At 33.7% G+C, this 23,606-nt stretch overlaps 2 protein-coding genes across 13 annotated transcripts; both read left to right on the forward strand.

Annotated features, from left to right (window-relative positions):
* Positions 1 to 2,495: 2,495 nt before the first annotated feature.
* LOC123311277 (protein ITPRID2) lies at positions 2,496 to 4,199 on the forward strand. 2 transcript variants are annotated; one of them, XM_044895159.1, is made up of 4 exons: positions 2,496 to 2,819; positions 2,867 to 3,199; positions 3,257 to 3,339; positions 3,659 to 4,199. In XM_044895159.1, exons 2-4 carry the CDS (start codon positions 2,885 to 2,887, stop codon positions 3,699 to 3,701), a joined length of 441 nt encoding a protein of 146 aa, XP_044751094.1. In that variant the 5' UTR covers positions 2,496 to 2,819; positions 2,867 to 2,884; the 3' UTR covers positions 3,702 to 4,199. The 2 variants fall into 2 exon arrangements, with proteins under 2 accessions (XP_044751094.1, XP_044751093.1); XM_044895158.1 differs by having other exon boundaries at positions 2,499 to 2,819; positions 2,877 to 3,199.
* A 601-nt stretch (positions 4,200 to 4,800) lies between these two features.
* Positions 4,801 to 23,523, forward strand: LOC123311275 (maternal protein tudor-like). Of its 11 annotated transcripts, none has more exons than XM_044895153.1 (16): positions 4,801 to 4,978; positions 7,384 to 7,713; positions 7,846 to 8,322; positions 8,428 to 8,975; positions 10,055 to 10,207; positions 10,941 to 10,985; positions 11,648 to 11,803; positions 12,146 to 12,277; positions 12,429 to 12,557; positions 12,637 to 12,753; positions 14,522 to 15,139; positions 16,052 to 16,363; positions 16,431 to 16,869; positions 17,857 to 18,393; positions 19,278 to 20,253; positions 21,179 to 23,523. In XM_044895153.1, the coding sequence occupies exons 2-16, from the start codon at positions 7,402 to 7,404 to the stop codon at positions 23,380 to 23,382; spliced, it is 7,155 nt and encodes a 2,384-aa protein (XP_044751088.1). In that variant the 5' UTR covers positions 4,801 to 4,978; positions 7,384 to 7,401; the 3' UTR covers positions 23,383 to 23,523. The 11 variants fall into 11 exon arrangements, with proteins under 11 accessions (XP_044751088.1, XP_044751084.1, XP_044751090.1 ...); XM_044895149.1 differs by lacking the exon at positions 4,801 to 4,978 and adding an exon at positions 5,063 to 5,413; XM_044895155.1 differs by lacking the exon at positions 4,801 to 4,978 and adding an exon at positions 5,063 to 5,393.
* Positions 23,524 to 23,606: the final 83 nt, after the last annotated feature.

Consider the following 23,606-nt stretch of genomic DNA (forward strand, 5'->3'; position numbering starts at 1 on the left):
AAATTACCATTTCGCACAAGGGAATTGGTTTATTGACTTTACATTGACAACTTTTCGCTATCGATTCCAAAAATTTCTACTGGAAATAATGACCCAAAAATTAATGGCCGTCATCAAACATCTTAAAAACGATAAATGGCATTTTCAAACAGATTCTTTGTAGAGAATAAGACTTAAAAAAACCTCGAACATAAAAAATTCATATAGGTATGTATATGCTATGCAGTTTGCATAAAACTCAGCCAACGATATTCACGATGGCGACATCTATTGTAGGCAATGCAATTTATACTGATTCCTCTAGTTATGTCGAACTTGAATAATGTAATATTATTAATATGCGACTTAATAAGTTTTTCTATATTTCATATTGAGAAAATTTATTCCAATTACGGAGAGTGCATGAAAATAATTGCAGTCCTCAAAATCGTCAGGATATATTTTCAGATAAACAAATTTCAAATAAGAAAATAACGATGTTTGTGTGATTTGAGTTCCTACTTCTCGAGAATAATAAGTGTTATACTGTTGATTGAAGTATTAGTTGTTACTGAATTAGTAGCTACTGATACTTCAATCAATGGTTTTACCTATAATTGACGCGGCTAAGCTTGTACAACTTTCATTCATTCATCAAAACAATGATATTATACTGATAGCAATGCATGATACTTTTTTTATCTCTGTAATGGGCTAAGCGTAACTTCTTGTCTGTATATATTAGGATATTAGATATATCAGATCTTATATTATTTCAGACTATGGAGGGTATTATTTCAGACAAAAATAATAACTTAGAGATATTCTTCAAACAACATCAGCTAGATAAACTCATCCAGAGCACGAATTACTACTTAAAATCTATATTTACCAGTTGTACTTTCCACTCAACTGACATGCTCTGATATATTTTCAATAGTCCTTCTTGATTTATTATACCTAATATTTCTCTTTTTATTTATTCGATTATTCAAACACTGATTCGAATTGCATACATTCACAACTTCAAAATTCAAAAATAGAACAGAAAACATCAAGCATCCTTTCAATTCAGCAATGTTAAATGAAATGCAAAAGGTGAAGTAGCTTGCGTCAAATCGAAGAATATTTTGAACCAAGTAAGCAATGAATGTATTTCTTGACCCCTTTACTAATGCAATGATAGATATTATGATTACCTTCCCAATGAAAAAAAAGTTTTATTCATTCAAAAATTCTATAAGAAAATAGGAAAATTCTCCACCAAGGAATTACTTAGATATAACAATTACATATATCCAAATATTATTAAAATTATAATTGAAATAAATTCCATACAAGCAATTTAATGTTTTCAGACAACACTCTATGATATAGTATAAGTTTTAAATTTTTTCTCGCCTTGAGAAAAATTAGTAATAATATATTAATAGTTCCTGCTGAATATCAAGGTATTATTTGTGTACTTGACTGATATAGATCAACTACTATCTTCTACTCCTGCATAAATAAAAAATTTGGTACAATAAATAATTTTAATTTCTTTTATTCAATGAATAAATATCTCCTGAAAAAGTTATTCATAAAGAATTTTAGTCCACAGAAATTGTATGTTTTGTTATGTTTTATATGAATTGAAAGTACTTGTATATTATTAGTTGTAATACTATTAGATAATACTCAAAAAACACCATATATTTACATGAATAATGAATGTAAAAAGAATTCGATCAGTAGTAACATTGAATGTGTGCCATATAGAGACAGAATGACCTAAGCTTGAGATATAATAAGATTGATTATATCTATAATTTACATATCAAAAAAATACTGACCAAGCTGTCTGCATCGTTCATTTTTTCCTCATCATTCTCAGTAGGTTGACGCCCTCCAGGTAACTGGTATCATCATTTCTGAACCAAAAGCTCCTCCAATAGTTTTGATAATTTTCCAGTGGGTATTAGCACCGCAGGATCATTTTTCTCCTCACAATTGTAATAAAGCGAACTACCGTTAGCACCGAGACAATTATCTGAGTAACATATTTCCAATTGAAATGAAAACTGTGGAAATGCACTTGGAAAACATCTGTGACTTGAATTTATTGCTCAACGACACTTTTCATAATTCCCAAGAATAATTAATCGTCAGACCATTGAAACCACATAGACATTCTTGATTGCATGGAAATTGAAGCTTACCTACATACTAATTAATGAAAACAATTAAATTGAGAAATAACACTTCATTTTTCCCCGGTGTTGATAAACTTTCACCTCCGTGACGTCATATATTCAGAGGTTAGGATTGTCATTTGACAGTTAAAATTTAACAGAAACAGTCCTTAGCGAGACAGCTGATTCAATTTTAAATTTTTTAAGTAATCAAAAGCAAGGTAGATAAAAGGAAATACAAAAAAATAAGTCCAATAAATTCAATGCTAAATTTTTTATAAAAAACGCCGGCTATTCTGACAGGACCAATGTCATACGTCACTTATCAAAACTCAAATGTCAGTGTAACATGTCAATTCAATGTCAAAAATTAAAGTTTGTCATAAAAAATTGGGGAGGAAATTAAAAAATTGTAACATGAAACCGATTTAATTATTTATGAAATGTGACACACATTAACTGGATAATATTTTGATACTATTACATTCCGAGAAAGCATTCTTACTGTGATGAACAATACGTATTATGATTTCAAATGATATTTGCTGTAACCACAAAGACCTGTTGAATATAATCAGATAATATTCCACTTCCGTTTTCCTCAATTTCAAATTGTTAAGACTACTATATACAAATTAGTTGATAATATATCTTTTGGCTCATAGGGTAGTATGAATATTGAGATAAATTTGAAGACGTGATAATTTTTCTAGTGTTTTTCAGTCTTAAAAATGAGTAAGTCTCCTGTAACTGTCCAACAATGGATTGAGTCCCTTCCTCCTCCTGAAAAAACAGCACCACCTTTTATACCACCAACAACGGTTTCAACAAAAACGGTTTCCCCTGCAAGAAACGCTAGGAGGTACCTCCCTAGGGACCTTTCCCTGCAATCTGATGATGCCAGTAGTCATTGTTCGAGTGTAGAATCTGTTTTAGAGCTAAGAAAACCAGATCCAGAAGCTGTGTTGATGTCTCTAGGTTTTGGACCAAGTAAACCCTCTAATCTTCTCTCAAAAATACCACAAAGATTTCTACAACCATCTCAGGTTTGAGAAACTATTCTTTTATAGAGCATCGATTCATCATCAGTACATTTTTTTCAGCTGATAACCAGTATCGACTTGGATAAATTTTTAGAACAGTATGGAGAGTCGCCTACAGAGCTGTCAGATATTCAAAACCCAAAGTAAGTAATTTGAAACCAGTGGGTGAAATTGAGAAAAGATTCAAATACTGTATCATTATGAAATATTGCAGAACTGTTTTGGGTAACCCTGTTTGTTGTTGTTTTATGATGAATTTTGCTATTAATGGTAAGAGCTGCTTGCCACAATGCTAAATTCAGTGCTAAAATTTAATATTAACTGCGCACACATGAGATTGGTAAATATTCTAACTTTCAGTGCTGAATTCAGTATTGTCTTTAATGTTGAATGATCTTATTGACTTATAAGAAATATTATCAACTCAAGGAAAACTATATAAAAGAAGTATTTTCATTGCAGATCCCCTTTTGATAGAGCAACAAAAAGACCCCGATCATTTTGAGAAGAAAAAACTGATCCACAGATTCCAAATAAGTTAGAATTGGTTGTCAATTGTTTGTGGGACCATTCTTTGCCATTATTGTGATAATTGAAATATCAATACAAATACCAAATGGTATATTTTATGCATTTGTTCTTCATGTTATACGTAATATTGTACATTCAAGAAAATTATTATTGAAATGATAATTGTGAGCTATCCTCTTGTCCACTAGGAATAAGTATACAACTATTTTTAGGGATGAAATGTTTGTGTTGAAATCAGTTAAGTTTGAAATATTTTATATATATTTTAGGGAGATAATTGAAGGCTTGTGAAAGGTTTCATGATGTGCTGTATATTTTGTTATAGAGTCAAAATTTTTAATATGTGATATTCAAATTTATTTGCATTTTTCATGTGAATGCCAACTAATCTGAGTGTTCACTTATTTCATTGAAATTATAATAGAAAATACATATATGAATTGAATAATAATGCATATTTTCCTGTGAAAAACGCATTTTATTTCTGAATAAGTAACATACAGAATAATATGGCAAATAAAACTCATTTCACTGATTTATTTATATTTCATATGTTTAAATGACAAGGTTAATTTCTGGAAGCGTTTCTAGTGATTTATTGGGTACTAGGGGTACACAAAGACACCCAAGGTATATCGGTATTATAGTTTTGTTTCAAATTTAATGGGAAGACCTCTGAAGTTTTAATGTCGAATCGTTCCCTTTATAATCAATAGAAGAAATATTTCGTCCATATAACGGTGGTTCAGCAAAAAATTTTAACAGTAAAAATCACTGAAGTATCTATAGCGGCCGCATTTCGTATGGTAGTAAGTGAACGAGCTAATTGTGCAAGCAACCGCGTAAGAATTTAATGGAGGTAGAAGCTGCACATCAAAGATTGATCTTATAAAATATGATAAAAATTGCAACAAAATACACATGAAGTGTAAGATTTAACTGTAATCAGTAAGAGATTTACGTAATTTACAGATTTTAGTTTCTTTAAAAAGTTTTCCTGCTCGAAAATGTTAAATCCGTGCTTTTTAATACATATATTACTTTCATTTCAATGCGCTTTCCAGTTTATACTGTCAAATTGAGTAAACTAGTACATGTCACACATTAACATTACTCAGATGATTATAACCAAATAAAATGTGCATCCAGAAGAGTTAATTGAGAATACATCATCCTTATGTTAAGTTCAACAACACATTTCTGAAATAACCAAGGAGTTTGTAATAGATACAAATCTATTTTCGGTTAGCGGTAAGACAATTCACAACCCTAATACCTACTGCTTTTATGTACCTAAACTTTAAGGTTATAAATTAGTATTCAAATTTTATTCGCATCTATTTAGTGCACGTTCACAATTTAATTTCGATATAATGATTTTAATGACTCATCTGTTCGAGCTCCATACGATGTGAAATGATTGAAGCAAATCGCCAGTCCCTATTTCATTTTATATAACGGGATTGCTCGAGTTCACCTCAAAGTAGGACCTGCACCTGAGGTGCTCGTATCTTGCAAATCGGATTAAAAAATCCATTCATTGATTTAGCTCCATATGATACAGATAGAGTCACTTGTTTATCAAATATTAGTTTTTTTAAGAATACATCTGCGAGACGTAAAAAGCGTGTGGTGTTGTGTTTCATGGAAAGGAGTGTAAGTGTAGGTAATTATGTTTCTGAATTAGTAAGTCTGTCTCCTCTTCGTTTATTTGGATACCTATGTCTATATATTGAAATATGGGATGCATCGAATGTACCCATGAATAAATAAGTTATAGTTTAGCGAATGTTTCAGGTCGATAATACGTTTTTGACGTTTGATGTAGGTATACCTAGTAGAACAATTTTCATACATAGGAAACCGGCCTTAGGTTTTTTATAATTTTTATTATTCTCTAGAGTTTCTCATTGATTTCCAGACTCAAAAATACGGATTTGAAGTATTCAACCGGCATGAAAATCATCATGCATCAAGTCTATATAAGTTTGAGAAAGAGTAAGCTCCTCAATATTCTAGAGCATCCAAAAAATTCGTCAAGTAGGCTTTAAAATTGATGTTGCGACGTTAGCGTTGATATGAGATATAAGTGACTTTATACAGTGTATAGTCACTGTAATAAGAGAGAGTGTCTGGCGTTGAGTGATGTTAAGCTACTATGATCTATGGGCACCCAAGATATATTACATCTCTAATACATATTATCACTGTCCCCTGTCCCCAACATACGTGATGATCAAACTATTATTAAATTAATAGTAATTCGTATGTTCGTATGCTTGATAAGCCTACTGCTTTCATAAGAAACTATGAAACTAAAGATTAAATGAAACCCTCCAGGACTCCAGCCAAAGACTATCCCTCATCCCTTCATGTAACCGACAATGTTTTGTTTCAGCGTTGTTTGAAGAATGAGAGCAAAGATTATAGAGAGACTATATATCTTTGGTATTAGAAGATTAGAACTAATACTTCAATCAACGGTTTCAGAGTTTTGTAAGCACTTAAGCAGCCGACAAGCGTATCAAGTATCAAGCGTACACCGAGCGTACGAAATAAATGATTTGAATGATTGTAAGCAACTGCTTACACAACTGTGTTAGAATTATTCTGTGCTGCTCGTTATTTAAGTGTTTTCGAGTGTGAGAATTTCGAAAATGACGCCGATAAAGTCCTGCAGAAGCTGCAGCACTTTTATTACATCAAACTTCAAAATTCTAACTTGAAGGCTCATCATTCGCAACTGCTAATGAGTAAACCATCTTGTGAAACCTAGTATTGATAGTACTCAGTATTTTTCATTTATTACTTCATTTTATTACTTTTGAACTCAAATTAATCTGGTAATCATCTCGGAACATAGAATAAATATATTATTCTCTGATCTAAGTAAATCATGAACTGACATAAACCCGCGCTGCCCGCATCTGCAACCAGTTTTTATTTGTTAGACGTTTGAGTTCGAGTGGTTGACGTGTTAAATGTGAATATGTGAATATATTGGAGATTAATTGTTAGTTTGTTAAAATAGTGGGTAAAATTCATATTTTCGAACATTGAAATTTGTCAAAATGTGTGAATCCTTAGGAATGTATATAACTAATGTTGAAAAGGAAGGAGCCTTCCTCAAACTTTGGGGACAAATTGATAATAAAGCGGCTTTAGATGTGGAATTGGCGCTTTTTAAAGCCTACGCTATGTATGAAGAGGGTCAACATGCCTTGACTCCGGCAAATATTCAAATTGGTGTTTTATGTTGTGCTAAATATATAGATGAAAAATATTATAGAGCCAGAATCACAAATGATGATTCTCGACGTCTAGGTACTGTTGAAGTAAATTTTATTGACTTTGGGAATAGAGATATTGTTCCAATTAGTAACTTACGATCTATAGATTGTTTCAATGCTACTTTTATTACCTTACCCCCCTTGGCATTGCCCTTCATTTTATCTGAAGTTATTTGCACTGGCGTTGAATGGAATGACTTTACACTTGAACTCATATCCAGGCAAATCAGATATATGGAAGTGAACTATACAGTTGCTTCAACACACTTGGGTTACAAAATCATAAACATGTCTCTTGCCGATAAAGATTTAGCTTTACATCTAGTACGCAATAATCTGATGCAGCCAATTTCACTTGAAACCCAGGAATCCCTCCTTTCTGCGATGATTCCAAGGAACCCTCAACTCATGCACCCAGTTGATCAGTCTTTGTTGCAATACAAATCAGTGACTTTGGAACCTAATAGCCGACATGAAATTTATGTATCTTACATCACCGATGGTCCATGCCACTTCTCAGTGCAGCTCAAAAAAAGTGAAGCCATTCTGGCTCAATTGATGAGGGAAATCAATTCTATTCCATTGAAGACTTTCGATGAATTGCCAATCCCAGGAACGGTTTGTTTAGCAAAGTGTATGGAGGACAGTCATATATGTAGAGCGGTGATCACTAGTGAAGTGGATAATCAATATAAGGTAATTAAATTTTTATAAGTGCAACAGTTCAATTGATTGTGATTGTCCTTATTTTCATGGTGTGCTTTCCTAAAATAATTTGTAATTATTCAAATCAAGTATTGTTGTTATATTGACTGTTAATTGTTACAGCTCTTCTATGTCGACTTTGGCAACACTGAAGTAGTACCTCCTGATAATATATACCAGATGCCATTTAAATACATCATTCCAAAAATCATGGCTATTCGTTTATCACTAGACGGTGTGGATAAATCCACCGTTACAATAGAGATGCAATGTGCTTTCAAGCAGTTTGTTGATAATCGTTTACTCATGATGGAAGTTTTTCCATCCGCTAAAAAGATGTGTCTACCTAAATGCAGAATGTGGGATCCTGAGACAGACACAGATGTTATGGATGTCTTGAATAAAGCAGCCCAACTTGCTTATCCGAATGTTATTGCTCTCCATAGAGGTTATACCCGCCCTGTTAAAGTTACCTTTGTGCACAGTTGTAACAAGTTCTACATTCATTTGAAAAGTAATGAAGATGAACTGAATCATCTAATGGCCAACTTACAAATCTATTGCAACTCGAGCGATGCCACATATTTAGAAAATCCTAAGGTGAGCATCTGGAAATACACAATGAATTTGATGAGTGTCGAGGAAGTTTTCAATATTTTCAAATTTTTTAAATTCTGTTGTTTTATCATTCATAATTTTTTTAAGGTTGGTCTTCCTTGTTGTGCTCAATTTGCCTTCGACGGACAATGGTATCGTAGTTCAATAGTATCGTTGAATGAAGATTCTGCCAAAGTGAAATATATTGATTATGGTAATGAAGAAGACATACCTGTGCAATCCCTAAAAACTATAGAAGGGCAATTCCTGACATGCATGCGACCACAGGCCATTGAATGCTGTTTAAATGGATATCAAAAAATGACTGAAGATTTAGATAGAGACAATAAACTGGAAGAACTTATATTGGATCAGGAGTTCACTATGAAAGTTATTGACACAATTGATAACAAATCTCTAGTGGACCTTATAGACTTAAATGGTTGTCCTGTAACTACTTTACTCATGGACGCTATGGTAAATCAAACAAAAGTCCAAGTTATTTCTAATGGTAATTTTGAGAATACTACAAGAAAGTATGGTACTGAAACGTCTGTCAGAAATAACGATAAATTTCAAGATGGAGAATTTTGGTCCCCAAGGGATAAATCGCAGAACAGGATGGATAAATCTGAAGGTTGGAGACAAAACTCAAGGTAACAAACCCATTCACAGTTAAAAAAAGCAATGTTCCCTTCCATATTTAAATTTTTTTCTATATATTTGTTGTTATGAATATTTCTACATTTAATTACATATTTTTTGTGAAGGGAAAAATTGCTTTCTCATTCTTCTTATTTTTCTGCTTTATTATTTTGCCACCGGTCTGTAATTTCTAAATTTCAAGAACAAAATAGTCTCATACAATAGGGAATTCTCCTCAATTTGGGCTACCACTGCATATGCAAGTTTAAACTGAGTTTCATTCATGATTTTTTCAAATGCACCGCGGAAACTATTCAAAATCATTTTTCAAATATGGGGTTTTAAAATTTAAATCGCTTGGTTTCAAGTTTACGATTTGGCAACAGCGCCTACTAGAAAATAAAAAGAACAATGTCCGATCAGCTTGTTTATAAAATAACAGCTGTTGATTTACAGGCGCGTACTTACTGCCGAGCGTCAACTGCAACTGGCCATAAAAATCCCTTCAAATTTTACGACCTTCCTCGTTCGTCGCAGACTTCATAGACAGCCATCTTTGTCTACCTCATCAAGATAAAGGGCCTGTTCCGATATTGCTGGTTTTACTGGCCAGTAATCGAATAACAATAGAACTCCAACGACTGGGCCAATAGGCATCTTCTCTGAAATACTGACAGTACTGTTCAGGAATATCGGAACAGACGGAATGTATTTGTTGTCCTTTATTATCAAGGCATATTTCAGTTGATGTTGCCAACTTGTGCAATTGAAATGAAACGCGTTTAATTTTAAATACCCATTTTTATTTTTCATTATTAAGTGCTTAAAATAATTTTTTTGGGAAACGATTGAAATGGTTTTTTCAAAATGTGACGTTTCAAAGATGTTTCATAAAAAGTACATCATTTTAGTCAGAAGGAGTATTCCCTATTTGATTGGACTGAAACCTGAAATCCAGGCCTGGCTCTGTGAATTTCATAAGACAGAAAAATCTCCCTGTACAAGTTAGGCTGAATATATAAACCAGCCACTATGTACATAAATAACTTGGTTATTTCCAATGAATTTCTTTTGAAATTTGAATTTTCAGAAAATCTCCTGGTTCGAACTCGAATGAAAATGCTGAATCTTGGAGACAAACCAACAACAAAAATGATAAAGAATGGCATGACAATACCTCAAATGAGAGCTTCAAAAGAGGGAGGAAAAACGATGATACTAGAAGAAGGTCACCGAATACAAAGTAATAACATATTTCAAGATCTGATTATTTCTTTGAAAATCAATTCGAAAACATCACTCTGTTGACATGTCTTACGCTGTAAACTATCGGACGCGACCTTTGTTTCTGGATAATGAACATTGTTTTCAGCAAACTGACTCGGTGATGAGTAGCTCGGTAATTATGTCTGCGCCAATACTCACCCGCAGCTCTCTGCGTCAGCTCCTTGAGTAAAGACAAAAAAACGTGGCGATCTACATGAACTTAACGTGAGGTATTAGCACTAGCACTACGCGCCACAAGTCTTTCAGTGTAACGACTAAGCTATCGAGAGGATAATTCGCCAAATTATATCTGGCAGTTGAAAGTTTAGTTGTGCCAACATTGATCGGCGGTACAGAAATCGACATGTTTCGTTAGCCTGCCATTGCGCTAATTTATTCGAGAGATATCAGTAATTGTTACATTCGATGCAGTGGATATTAGAAGTAAATATTTTTTATTTCGAAAATTTTATTGGTTGGTAACTTTTAATGACGATTTGAAGTTTGAACAATATGCAGAAAGGGCTACATAATTTCAGGTGTGACCGAATAAGATCAGATCGTGTTTTCTCATTGATTCCAGAACTCTGCAAGCTTCACTTGTGTTTTCGCTTGGTTTTTATTTATTCGATTCAGAAAGGATTTCAACTAGTTTAAACTAAAAGCGGTTTCTCTGCATAATTGTATTAAATCACAGTTTTTTTGTGCAGCCTCCGATATGATGGAAAATATAGAAATAACAGAAAAAAAATCAGGTAAGAAGGGATGGTATCAAAATCACAAGGATCCGCTTATGTGTTAGTCTAATGCTGATGCACCATTGCAATCATTTAATGTTTCAATAATTTCACACAAATCTTTTTGCTAATTCTGTTCTTCTAGGAGCACATTGATTAATTGCACTCCAAAATTTAGTTCATCTAATGTGGAAATTCTTTTGCTTATGAAATACTTTCCCCTTCTAAACCTTTAACAATTTGTTGAAAAATATTTTTCAATCTTAAACCCGTTTGCAACAGCTAAGAATTCTCTAGAGAATTTAATTGTGAATTCTGTGCAGTTTTCAGTTGCATACAAAATAATCTCTGCCGTTTTCTTGCCAAAATTTTGTAGACTTCTCGCCTGTTACAAACGGGCTTTACAATTTGATATATCAGTAATTGAAAGTGAATTTCCTTGAAGTGTCTTGGATTTTTTCAATTAATTATTACGTTCTTCAATATCTCCTTGAACAAATAAGAAGCAACTTACCATCCAATATCTTTCACTACAATAATTTAATAGCATCTTCAAGTGAGTCAAGCTGAAACAGTTTCATACACTTGAAGTGGAAATCGCGAAAGTTAATGTTCATAACTGCCATTTTTGTATGTCTTCAATGAAATTGAAAAATGATATTAAGTATTTATTTTCTTAGCAGGGGTCCAGACAACAATTGGAATGCACCAGAACAAAATAAAAATTATCAAAATCGAAATTCTTTTGGGGAATCTCAAGACAATAATTACACCCAAAACAATCATTCGGAATGGAATGGTAAAGACTCAAACAGAACCCGCAATAGAAATCCCAGGTAACTAAGCTTCTAAAATATGTATACAGACGCGGAAAATTATCTGCGGAAGATTCTCAACGATTCCATAAGAAAGAGACAAAAAAAAACTCTTGAAATATTGAATTCTGATTTGAATCTCGTGATTTGAGTCACCATTTAATTATTTGAATATTCCCATCAACAGTTAACAATTTGAGTTCGAAGAAATTATGGTCATCTTTGGAACTGGCTAATTTGCTCTCTTTTTCTTATGCGTTGGAAGTCTATCTTCCTCCAATCATTTTCTAAACCTGTATGTATTTTTTTGAATATGATTTAATAATATTTGGTCTGTTTTCATTTTTGGTTCTAAAATTTCAGACAAGACAACGAAGGGTATGGTAACAAGGATAACAGCTTTAACAGAAACAAACCTAAAAATTTCAACGATAGTTGGAACGCTAATAATTCCACCCACAGTCTGGAAGAGAATGAAGAATTTCAGGGAGTGAAGTAAGTTTGAATGATAAAAAAAAAATTGTAATTGAGCCTCAATTATCAATATACCAAAATATCGAATATACCAAGAACTAGTCTGTGAAATAGATGTACAACTAAACTAAATGAAAGACTTTTTAAGAAGCAGCACATTTTTTTTTTGCAGAAAGAAGTCCAGAAATTTCAGTGGGAACAATAGCAATAATACATATAAAAGTAAAACAGATGGTGATGAATGGGGAAGTAAGAAAAATACATTTGATGGAGACAGTTACACTGAAAAAAAAACATATAGGTAAGAGAATAATTTTTGCATTTTGAAACCATTCAAATTCACTGAAATAAATTTTGTGACTATATTTTTCTTCTCTCAGAGAAAAAAATTCATATGACTCTGATGGTTCATACAGAAAAGGCAAACAGGATAGAAATTACGATGGAAAGACGAAATATAATGATAGAGGTGATTATAAGAAAAAACCATTCAGAAAGTAAGTGCAGCATAATAATAATAATACTTCAAATTTGACTATAATATTACCACAGCCCTCTTAAACACAGAGCCATGAACACTATGTCGCAACACCGCAAATAGCTTGGTGCGGAAGGCCGACTTTAGGCCGCAGTGAGTGCGCTATAGGAGCGCGATTTTCGAATACATTTCAATTAGTACTCTAAAAATCGACATGGGATGTCTCAAATTTAATAAAATATCTATAAGACACTATCCTAAGCCATACTTGGTCAAAGAATTGGATTGACTGATCATATTATGATTCGAGAACCAGTTAATGAAAATAATTTGATCTTTATAATAGCACCAAGAATGAATGATAAATACAATTATTGTGGCAATATTGCATATTTTAAACCCTATTTATCGTTCATCAAGAACCAACAAAAAGGTGTGGTGTCATCTCTTCCCACAAAATTGTGTAAATGAACTCATGAGTCCAAATATTATAAATGAGTTAACAGTTAAGGAGGTATGAGCAAAAACTGAGAAGAACTGTACGTTGAATAAATTTTCTCACACAAAAAAAAACAAAACTGAAATAGAATTGTCCATACCAATATTTAACTCAAAATATAAATATGAAATTCAAATACCTACATAAATAATTACAATCGACAGAGGTGAATCTTGAAGAACTATCGTATTCCCATTTTATCCAATTCTCTATTTTTTAGGTAGTCAATAAATTATCACGATCGAGAACTGTTGCTTTCTTTTTTCTATAGAGTTGGAAAGGATTTGATAGTTTATATTTTTCACATGATTATTCAATTGAATATGTAAACAAAAGTTGAGCGAAGTGGATACAAAACACTTTTTCCGAGACTTTTTCAAATCACTTTCACAACTGCAAGTCCGTGAAAAATCACCAATATTAAATTCTGATTCAATACTACGACTTTTAATTCTACCAAGTCTGTTTTTGATATGTAGCAAGAAAAATTTGGATACATTTGATGACTTTTTCAAAAACTCCACATTCTTTCAATTGTGGACATTTCTTTGGCATAGATAAATGTTTCAGTGGTGACTGTCTCGAAATGCTATCAGCTTATAATATTAAATTTGATAAAATTTCACAATTCAGAATATCGTTAGTACATTAGTATCAAAATGAATTTCGCAAAATGCACTGTATGTATTTATTTATTTTGGAATTTTTGGAGAAGGAAAGTATACTAACATAATCATTTTCTGAAGATTTATTATTGCCTTGCTGCTAGATTTACAACATTTATTAGGTATGATACGAAATCGATCCTACAAGCAAAATCGAGTTCAAAAACGTTAGGTACTTTACCAAACGAAAGTTCACTTCATTTCTTTTCAACCTTTTTATCAAACAATTCACTTCACTCATAGAATTTTTTCCTCAGCATACAATTCACTTCACTCATAGACTTTTTTCTCCTTCAGCACACAATTCACAGCACTTTCAAGCACTAAAAACAAAAAACCAAAAACTACACATAACCTACAAACAACACGACGCCGGCAAGCACGATACGAGAACTAGAAATTCTAGGCCTTTCCCTGTGTTGCCAAACTTCCCCTCATCACGGCTATGTGTTAAGAGGGCTGTGATATTACTAGACATTGATATTCACCAAATAACTTGAAAACAGATTCAAATATCGCAATTTGTTATTAAAGTCAGCTTTTTCTTCAGTCAATGAAGTAAAATTTTTTTTAAATATTTTAATTTCTCGAAAAAAAAAACATGAAGATATTTTGCTTTCCAGAGATCATGACTCTCATATTAGTGATTACGAACAGACAGATGGAAGAAAATTCAACTCGAAAAGTGATTCTAAATGGACTGACAAAAATACTGTCAATGCTTCTGTGAATAGATCTCATACAACTTCAACAGCTATTGATCCTGCACCTGAAGATTCTACATTCCAAACTATTGAAGTGATTGGCCAGCAAAAAGTGACTTTAAGCTGGTTTCATAATCCCTGCAGCTTTTTCTGCCAACTAATAGACTCTCAACAATCCTTCAGTACGCTTATGGAGGAAATACAAGAGACTTATAAGGATAAAGCTTCTAGCTACCGTGTAGTAGGATCACCTGCTATTGCCTTATTCCCCGAAGATAATGTGTTTTACCGAACAAGGATATTGAAGTGCCTGGGCAATCAATTCAAAGTATATTACGTCGATTTTGGGAACATCTCCGTTGTTGACAAGGTATGGCCCATTGATAAGAAATTCATGGAGTTGCCAATGCAGGCTATACCATGTGGACTCGGTGGAATTCAGCCTGTCGAAGATAAATGGCCAGATCCAACGGCTTATACCAATTATATGCAGAAAGAATATTTAGATTGCGAATTCTTAGGCTTCGAAATTGACAGGTAATACTACATAGTTTTCTTTTTAGCAAGCGCCATCGGAACTTATTGACTCTTGTTAAAAAAAAAATATCTACTGAGCTAAAATCGAGGCTAAAATATTCTTGATTCCTAAGCACTTTCAGTTATACAGAGAATGAAAGTAAATTTTTCCAAAAACATTTCTTTTTACTTTTTCTTTTCTGATATGATTTGAACAGAAATATATTCGAAATTGAATACTCTATCATATCAGAAACGAAAAAATTTTGAAAAATTTATTTCCATTCCCTGTATAACTGAAAGTGCTCACACTTCAAGCATATTTCAGCTCAGTAGATAATGTAGAACAATATTATAATCCCAATTTTCAGATTTCAAATAGGTAATAGGTCCAGTTCTCCAGAAACGTCTAATAGGCCCTCGAACTTGGGGTACCTTCTGTATATCACGAAATCCGTTTCAGATGGCGAAGATTGGGATTTCGCGACAGATTCTGTATGTGTGAGTGTAATCTATTGTGGACACGCTAAAACAAGCCATTTTAAAGTTATTGAACTAAATTTCGGCAGGATTATGCGAATGCTCGGTATTAAGAAGCCTATCGATTCTGGTGGATATCGGACTTGCGAATATTTCAAAAAAATTGTGGTCACGCTACAGTTCGCATTTTTTAATTTATCGGTGTGAAATTTCCCATGAACCGAGACGATGCCTATTGAATTTGGTTAGGAACGATCCGTATGGGCATTTCTCGAACGAACTTTAATTCAGGTTATAAAAAAGAAATGTTCTTTTTTTTTCCAAGATGATCGTGATGCAGCCTTTACAAGGTGAAAAAGAATAGCTCAGAAATCTTGCATCTGAAAATAATTGCAGGATATTACCGAAATCTCATTGCTACCCAGAGCTAAATTTCGTTGGTTTCTCTTTTAGGTATATGGTCGATCTTTATTCTGATAATCAAGAGATTAAGCTGCAGTTGATCCAAGATAATTTAGCCAAAGTCATAGAACCAGTCATTCCATCACTCGATTTCGATATAAACTTTTTGATAGGACAAACATTCCGAGCGATGATTGATTATGTCAATGATTTATCAGACTTCGCCATCTCACTAAATTCAGGAATTCAGTTGATGTGCGCAGCACACAATTTAGCTATGGCAACAGAAAGATTCGACGATGAGTTGATTCAAAAAGTGGGCCAAGTGTTGATTGTTTATTGTGACAATATAATTGAAAATAGGTAAGATTCGAACCTGAGTTCTATAAAAGAGTGGAAAGTAAAAGGTCCAATGTCTTTCAATTTTCAGATTGGAAGTGACATTATATGATCATGTGGGAAATAAACTGAATATTTTGAACCCTGATGAAGGTGCATATGAATCTGTTGAAGCAGTATGCCCGCATCTTGTGATCAAACCCACACTTCACGGATTTGTTAGTCATGTGGAAGAGAGCACTATTGTTATACAGCCTTCAGAATGCGCCGATAGCCTTGAAGACATGTTGAATGTAATATATGAACATTACAACAACCTTCCTCAGGAAAGTACTCTCATACCTGAAGAGGGTTACTTGTATGCTGTTTGTAGCGGGGACTCTAACTGGTACAGAGGAAGGGTAATCTCATTCGATGATGAAAAGATTTCCGTGTTGTATGTTGATTATGGTAATACGGAAGATGTTCCTTTCAGCAGCCTCAGAGAACTAGATTCTAAATTCTATTGGTGGGACATGCTGGCGATCTTGGTAAGTTTTAATGTAGTTTTCAGTTATCCTTTATGAAGAAATTTTATTTGAACAAGCTATGGCTGCCTGATGCACAGGATGAATATTCTTCACTCAACATTACTCATTTCATTTTACCTTTCCCTACATTACTTATTTCATTTTACTTAACTCAACTTTATTTTACTTCTTCTTCTTCACTTCACTGCTCCACTCTGCCTACAATCATCGATCCTTCGAAAAAATTGCGTTAACATCCGTTGAAATCGAAAAAAAAAATAGACCGCACGTCATTGTTTATTTTCAATCGTGAATGTCCGATCGAATGTAACGCTCATGTGCCGATCTTGAACTATCTCCATGTCTTTTCGAACGCATAATCGGTTAAAACGGCGGTAGTCAAATATTGCCCATTTTCGTAATTTTTTTTTATAATTCCGGTATTCCGTTAGTCTAAAAGGAAAACTGACTTAAAGAAAATCGGCGACTTGGGACAAAAGCTGAAAGTAAACCTCTTCCTTTTTGTAATTCCATACAGCAAATATGGAGATAGTTTCCCCGATTTAGAGCTATTTCACCTATTAATTCAGAGCATGAATTGACATTTGATATATTCCACTACCTATTGTAAGTTTTCTACAACATTTTGGCTCTCAAACTACATATACAACATTGCTTGTCGGAATTTCTAACATATCTCTCCTACAAATGTTGTGATATTAATTTGACAGCCTCTAATGGCTAACATGACTAATTGAGTAGATTCGTATATGTGAAGAAGAGATTCAGCGGGTTTAACAAAAACATCTATTTCCAGCTCTAAATCAGCTCAATTTCCCCATTGCCTCCCTCATTCGGTCCTTATGAAATTAATATATATAAAATATATACATTATTCAACAACAATTATGAAAGTGAGAGTAGCTGGTGGTGTGACTGGAATTTTATGTAGAAATTTTTTAACTGTGATACATTTCGATAAACCTTAACAGCATATATTATTTTAAGGTTCACGTAAATGTACCAACAGCGGATCTTCTTGAAAAACAAGTGACCGTTCAAGTTTATTTTGGGGAACTTGGTTTGGAGGGAGAAATCGTAGAAGTAGTTGACGGTGTAGAACCACAGCAACTAGAAATCAGCAATATCAACCAGGAATTCAGCAACTCTTGTCAAATAACAGATGACAAACCAGCTGGTAATGATAATTCATTGGAAATACCCTCAGCCATTCCCAATGAAAATGAGGCAGCGCAAAATGATGCTGGAGTGTCACAGGAAGAAATTCCTTGTGTACAAAATGAAGTCGCGTTCGATGGTACAGCAGTTGTTCTTAGTCATATAGATAGTCCTAGTGACTTTTACATCCAGCTGGCTGATTCGCAAGACGCCATCAGTGAGCTCCAATCGAAACTGCAGGAGCAAATAGAAGAAATGCCTGTTTTGGACAACACCTCGGTTGGGGGTCTTTGTGCAGCACCTTATTCAGTGGATCAAATGTGGTACCGTTCCCAAATTTTGGATGCAGATGAAGATATAACTACTGTGAGTTGAAATATTTATTTATTATATTTTTCATGGCTCTTATTACGTTATCTGGAGCATTTATTGTACACTGTTCTCTTAGGAAAAACTGGGATATTTTAAGTTGCTTTTATCATGTTCTTTTTTCATTACATCAAGACCTTACTCTCTGAAATCAATTGCTTTTAGTAGGCTTCAGATGGTGGCATAAAAAAGCAAGTGGTAATTGTTGCTGAATCTGTTTTTTTTTTCTTTTTTTCTCTTTTGGTTGCATAAGTTCCATTTGAATTGACAATAATTAAATAAATGGAATCGATGTATCGGTCCTGCCGGTGGAACTTCCAAATCATACGGTAGATATAGAAACTAGAAAGGGTTTCCCCATTGAGAAGTGTTCCAGCGCCGGCCATTGAATGTTTCGCAAATTGTCATAAGTCGGACTCGGAATAGGTTCATCTCGTGAAACTCAGGAATTATTTCAATAATAGTGATTATGATTCGAGAAATCAAAAGAAAACTTGATCTAAAGGAGGTGCTCAAAGTTATGATCGTTCGTCAGGGCATTTGTTCACTAGTCCCAGAAACGCTCCATTCGTTACTTCCTAGTCTTATCAGGAGAGAGGTCTGCAAAGGTGTATTAATTAACGAGTTGATTCATTAAAGGGGTTTTATAATTCAAAGCTAGCCTAAATGCATTTCTGAGTAACCATCAGTTAGTTAATATATTGCATATACCGTATTTTTTATCCGTCCCCAAATATATATAGTAATCTAAAGATCGGCTATTCTAGTGTATCCGCCGCTTTAGAACTATTGCGATAAAATAAAATTCATAATAATAATAATAATAATAAAATAATATTTTACATTCCTTCACGAGAGAAATAAATTATACTTTCTTCCAGGTTCGTTTCATTGACTATGGAAACACGGACGTAATAGATAATAAGGCCATTCAGATAAAAACACTTCCAGCTGAATTCTTGGCATTGGAAGAGTATGCCACAAGATGTCGCCTAAAAATCAAGCCTCTCGAAGAGGAATGGTCTAAGGCGACCACCGATAGGTTTGAAGAATTAGCTTATGCGGATAACGTCTATGTACAATTCATAAACCAGGACGAAAAGGCGAATTATGTCGAACTTTTCAGCGGCGATCAAAACGTTAAGGATATTCTGATCGCAGAAAACCTCGCCGTTTTAGATGAGGACCTAGTTCTCGACCCCAAACTCAAAGGTTACATTAGTCACATGAATTCCCCTTCGGAATTTTGGGTGCAGCTAGATGGTTGGTGTGCGGAGCTCGAATGGATAGCCGAACAGTTGTCGAATGCTGTTAGTTTTCCGGATCTCGAAGACTTTACTCCAGGTTCACTGTGCGCTGCGATGTTCCCCGACGACGAGATGTGGTACAGGGCCAGAATTTTGTCGAACACAGTGGCGGGACTCGAAGTCCTCTTTCTCGATTACGGTAATTCCTGTGTTTGCGGCAACTTGAAACAATTGCCCGAACATCTAGTCATGGCCCCACCTCTAGCGCTCAAATGTAGTCTACAGAAACCAGAGGGACTTTTCAATTGGAGTCCCGAAGCAGCCCAAAAATTCTCAGATATTTCTGCTGACGGTCAAACGGAATTCACTGTGAAAAAATTGACCACTGGTGAAACTTCCATAGTTGAACTTTATGTGAATGATGAGGCTGTTTCGTCAAAGTTACTGCCGACGACTGATAATGTGAATGTCACTGAAATAGAGTCCATGAGCAGCTTTTCCGTATCGAAGGAGGGAGTTGTTTCAAATGAGAAATATAGACTGGAAAAAATTCCAGGTTATGAATATAACCAAGACGCTTTGGAGAAATTTGTGGAAATGAACAATGAAGGTAGAGAATGAAGTTTTAATCACTTCTAGTCATTATATTTGGTTTTTGATGTTGTTATGACTGATTCAGTACTGTTTATTATCTCTTTTTGAAAAGAGAACCAACTATTTGGAATTCGTCCAAATGAAGAAAATTGATTTTTTATATAAAAAAGGAAATTTCATTTTGTGAAAACAAAAATACAACTGTTACCTTTTCTACATGAAGTTATTGAGTTTAATTTTATTATAATAAAGTTTATGTTAAATTTGAAGTTGACAGTAGGAAATATATGAATAAAGAAGTTAAATTTGTGCTTTTTCTATCTTTTGAGCTCAGAAATTTTGTAGAAAATCTTGGATTTCTTAATAGATAATCTGTTGCATTATATTTAGGAAGAAATCTATTCCTATTTCAAAACAACTAACTAGTTCTAATAACAAATATGTTCTTTACAAGTAGTGTTTGGGAAATTTAAAAATTGTATCGCAACTGGCTGCCCCAGTATTTAAAAAAAAAAATTATTAAGGACTTCAAAACCCAATCACTTAAAATTACTATTGATGGAGAATATCCTCCATAGGAAGGCCCTACTGGATTATGTTTATGGAATGGCAAGTAATACATAACATTGCTTCCATAATGGTAAAAAAACATAAGATTATAAAAAAATAATGGTATGTAGCACAAAATTTTTAACTAACATTCATACTACTAAGAAATGGTGGATCATTTTGTTTTAATCTGCACTAACCTAGTTGCACGAAGTGAACATTTTAAAAGACTTCCATATAATGTTGGTCATAAAATGGACAAATAACATCCTAACAATCCCGAAAATTCGGTTTAGTTATAATGATCATAATTCATTTGCTTGTACAGTTGTATTTTTGTTTTCCAGAAGTGACCATAATTAGTATTTTCTGATAAAACAAACTATTTTCAGGCAAAACATGCTATGGATTGGAACATTTAACTGACAATTGGGTTCGTCTCTATTTGAATGGAAATGATATTAGAAAGGAAATCCTCCCTATTCTCAAAATTAAATGTGTCCAATCTCCAGAAGTAACTCCTGAAGTACTTCAATCCAACACAAACATTTCTGAAGATTCTTCCAACATTATTAGTAGTTCATCACAAGCAATCTCTGATGCAGCCTCTGAAGTTCCTGAAGCAACATGTGATAATGATTCAAAAAATAATCAAGATGTGATACCACAAGAAGGTTCTTCACCAGAAGAAGAAATTAGTTCAACATCACAAATAGAAGCCTTTGATATGTGTAGTACATTACTGACTGAAACAATAAATACAGTTACTGAAGGAGTGTCATCAGAAGGTAATGAATCTGAAATGACGGAAAGTCCAAAGAAAGCTACAGAACTATCTAGTATGCCACTCATTACTTCAGATAACGTTATTGATAGCACCATGAAATGTGAAAATACAGAAGAATTATCACGAGAAAAAGATATTTCTTCAATAGAAAAGGAACTTCCTGATGCTTCACATAAAAAGGAAAGTGATAATGATAGAGATGTTAGTGAGGTTAGTGATAACGAGAATACTAAGGGAGGAATGCCTAGTTCCTGTGAGGATCCATTAGAAGAAAACGTCCATGCAGAAGTTTCTGATATTTGCGAACCCCAAAATTCCGAAGAGGCGTCTATAGAAGTTTGTGATAATTTACAGAAAGAAGAGGGTCCTCAAGAAACACAAGAAGAATCTGATGATGCATATAAACATTCAGATATTGGTGTCATTACCTCGGAAACGAAAGATGATAATCCAGCAGAAATATCTGAAGGATGTCCAATTGTCCAAGAAAAAGAAATCGATGTAGCTCCTAATATAGCATCTTTTGATAAGTCCCAGAAAGACGAGAGTCATACCGATGGAGATGAAGATGCTTTTGAAATCTGTGATACTGCAAATGCAGAAAATGATACAAAAGAAACACCTAAACGATGTGATACTCCCTCAGAAAAAGATTTTTACGACAATGGTAATAATTCTGACAAAGAGCCATACTCAGAACAAGTAATACTCGACAGATCTAATGATGACGTTACTCCCAACATCACCCTAAAAGAGAAAGATGAATCATCAGAAGAACATTCTGGAACAAGTGAAATTCTTCAAGAAACAGAAATTGGCTTGGTAATAGCTGAGGCACAAATAAATGAAAGTCATGATGATGGAGATGTGGAAGCAATTCAAGTCTGTGATACTCCCAATACAGGAAATAATGAAGATCCACTGAAAGTTTGTGATGACTTAGGAAACGAAGCTTGTTCTACTGATGTTACTATAGAAGTCAAGAACGAAATTCTACAAGAAACCAAAGATTGTGAAATTTCAAAAGAAGAGAGAAATGTTCCAACTCATGGAGGTGATATTCTGGACCAAACTTCTGAAATATGTGATGAGGTTATGACAAGGGAAATTCTTAAGGAAGACCATAAGGAAATACATACTGATTCTAATGAAACAAGAGAAAACATCCAAAGAGGTTGTGAAGCAGAAATGCAACTACAAAATGAAAAAATTAATGAAGCAATACCAGAAGAAGTTTCTAGAGATTCTGATATTCCTAACGATATAATAGTACAACAAGAAGAATCTCACAAAATCGCTGAAGAATCTTCCGACATGTGTAATGATGGAGTGACAAAGAAAATTGATAATGTAGGCCATGAAGGCATACCTACAAATGATGATGAAAATGAAAGGAGAGAAAACATCCAAGGAGATTCTGAAGCACAAAAGCATCCACAACATGAAGAAATAAATGTAACAATTACAGAAGAAGTTTCTAGAGCTTCTGATTCCCTTCATGCAATAGTGAAAGAAGAATCTCAGAAAATTGCTGAAGAATCTTCTAACATCTGTGATAGGCTAGAAAAAGTGGAACCAACCAGTGATATAAAAGATGAAATTCCCAATATTATTTTAAGAGAAGAAACAAAAACCCAGAAAACCAATTCTAAAGTTGAATTCACAGAAACCATTATGACATCTTTTTCGGCACCTACAATTTCAAAAAAAGAATCAGAACGCAAGCTTTCACCAACTAAAGTTTCACCGAAATCGAAAGAAATTCCGGGAGAACCGGCTATGGAAGATTCACCAACAATTGAAGAGTAGATGTCCAAAAAGTCATCTTAGAATTTTACTAGTTTGTTGTATGTACTGTTCAGAAATTTATTTGATTTTGTTAATTTTAGTTCTAAGCATAAAATACTTATTTTTAACTTCAACATTTTAAAATAAAATTTTTTACGCAAAGAGGAGGTTTGAATACTTGAAGCTTTCCATTTATTTGGCTTTTCTCGGTGGGTCTTCGGACCAAGTCATTTTTAATGGTACAC

Source organism: Coccinella septempunctata, chromosome 4, assembly GCF_907165205.1.
Source record: "Coccinella septempunctata chromosome 4, icCocSept1.1, whole genome shotgun sequence".
NCBI classification, from domain to species: domain Eukaryota; kingdom Metazoa; phylum Arthropoda; class Insecta; order Coleoptera; family Coccinellidae; genus Coccinella; species Coccinella septempunctata.

Coding starts and splice junctions, on each gene's coding strand:
- LOC123311277 (XM_044895159.1), top strand. CDS start 2,885: ATGAGTAAGTCTCCTGTAACTGTCCAACAATGGATTGAGTCCCTTCCT. Junction 3,200..3,256: donor GATTTCTACAACCATCTCAG/GTTTGAGAAACT, acceptor CATTTTTTTCAG/CTGATAACCAGTATCGACTT. Junction 3,340..3,658: donor TCAGATATTCAAAACCCAAA/GTAAGTAATTTG, acceptor TTTTCATTGCAG/ATCCCCTTTTGATAGAGCAA.
- LOC123311275 (XM_044895144.1), top strand. CDS start 6,799: ATGTGTGAATCCTTAGGAATGTATATAACTAATGTTGAAAAGGAAGGA. Junction 8,976..10,054: donor GGTTGGAGACAAAACTCAAG/GTAACAAACCCA, acceptor TTGAATTTTCAG/AAAATCTCCTGGTTCGAACT. Junction 16,364..16,430: donor GACAATATAATTGAAAATAG/GTAAGATTCGAA, acceptor TTCAATTTTCAG/ATTGGAAGTGACATTATATG.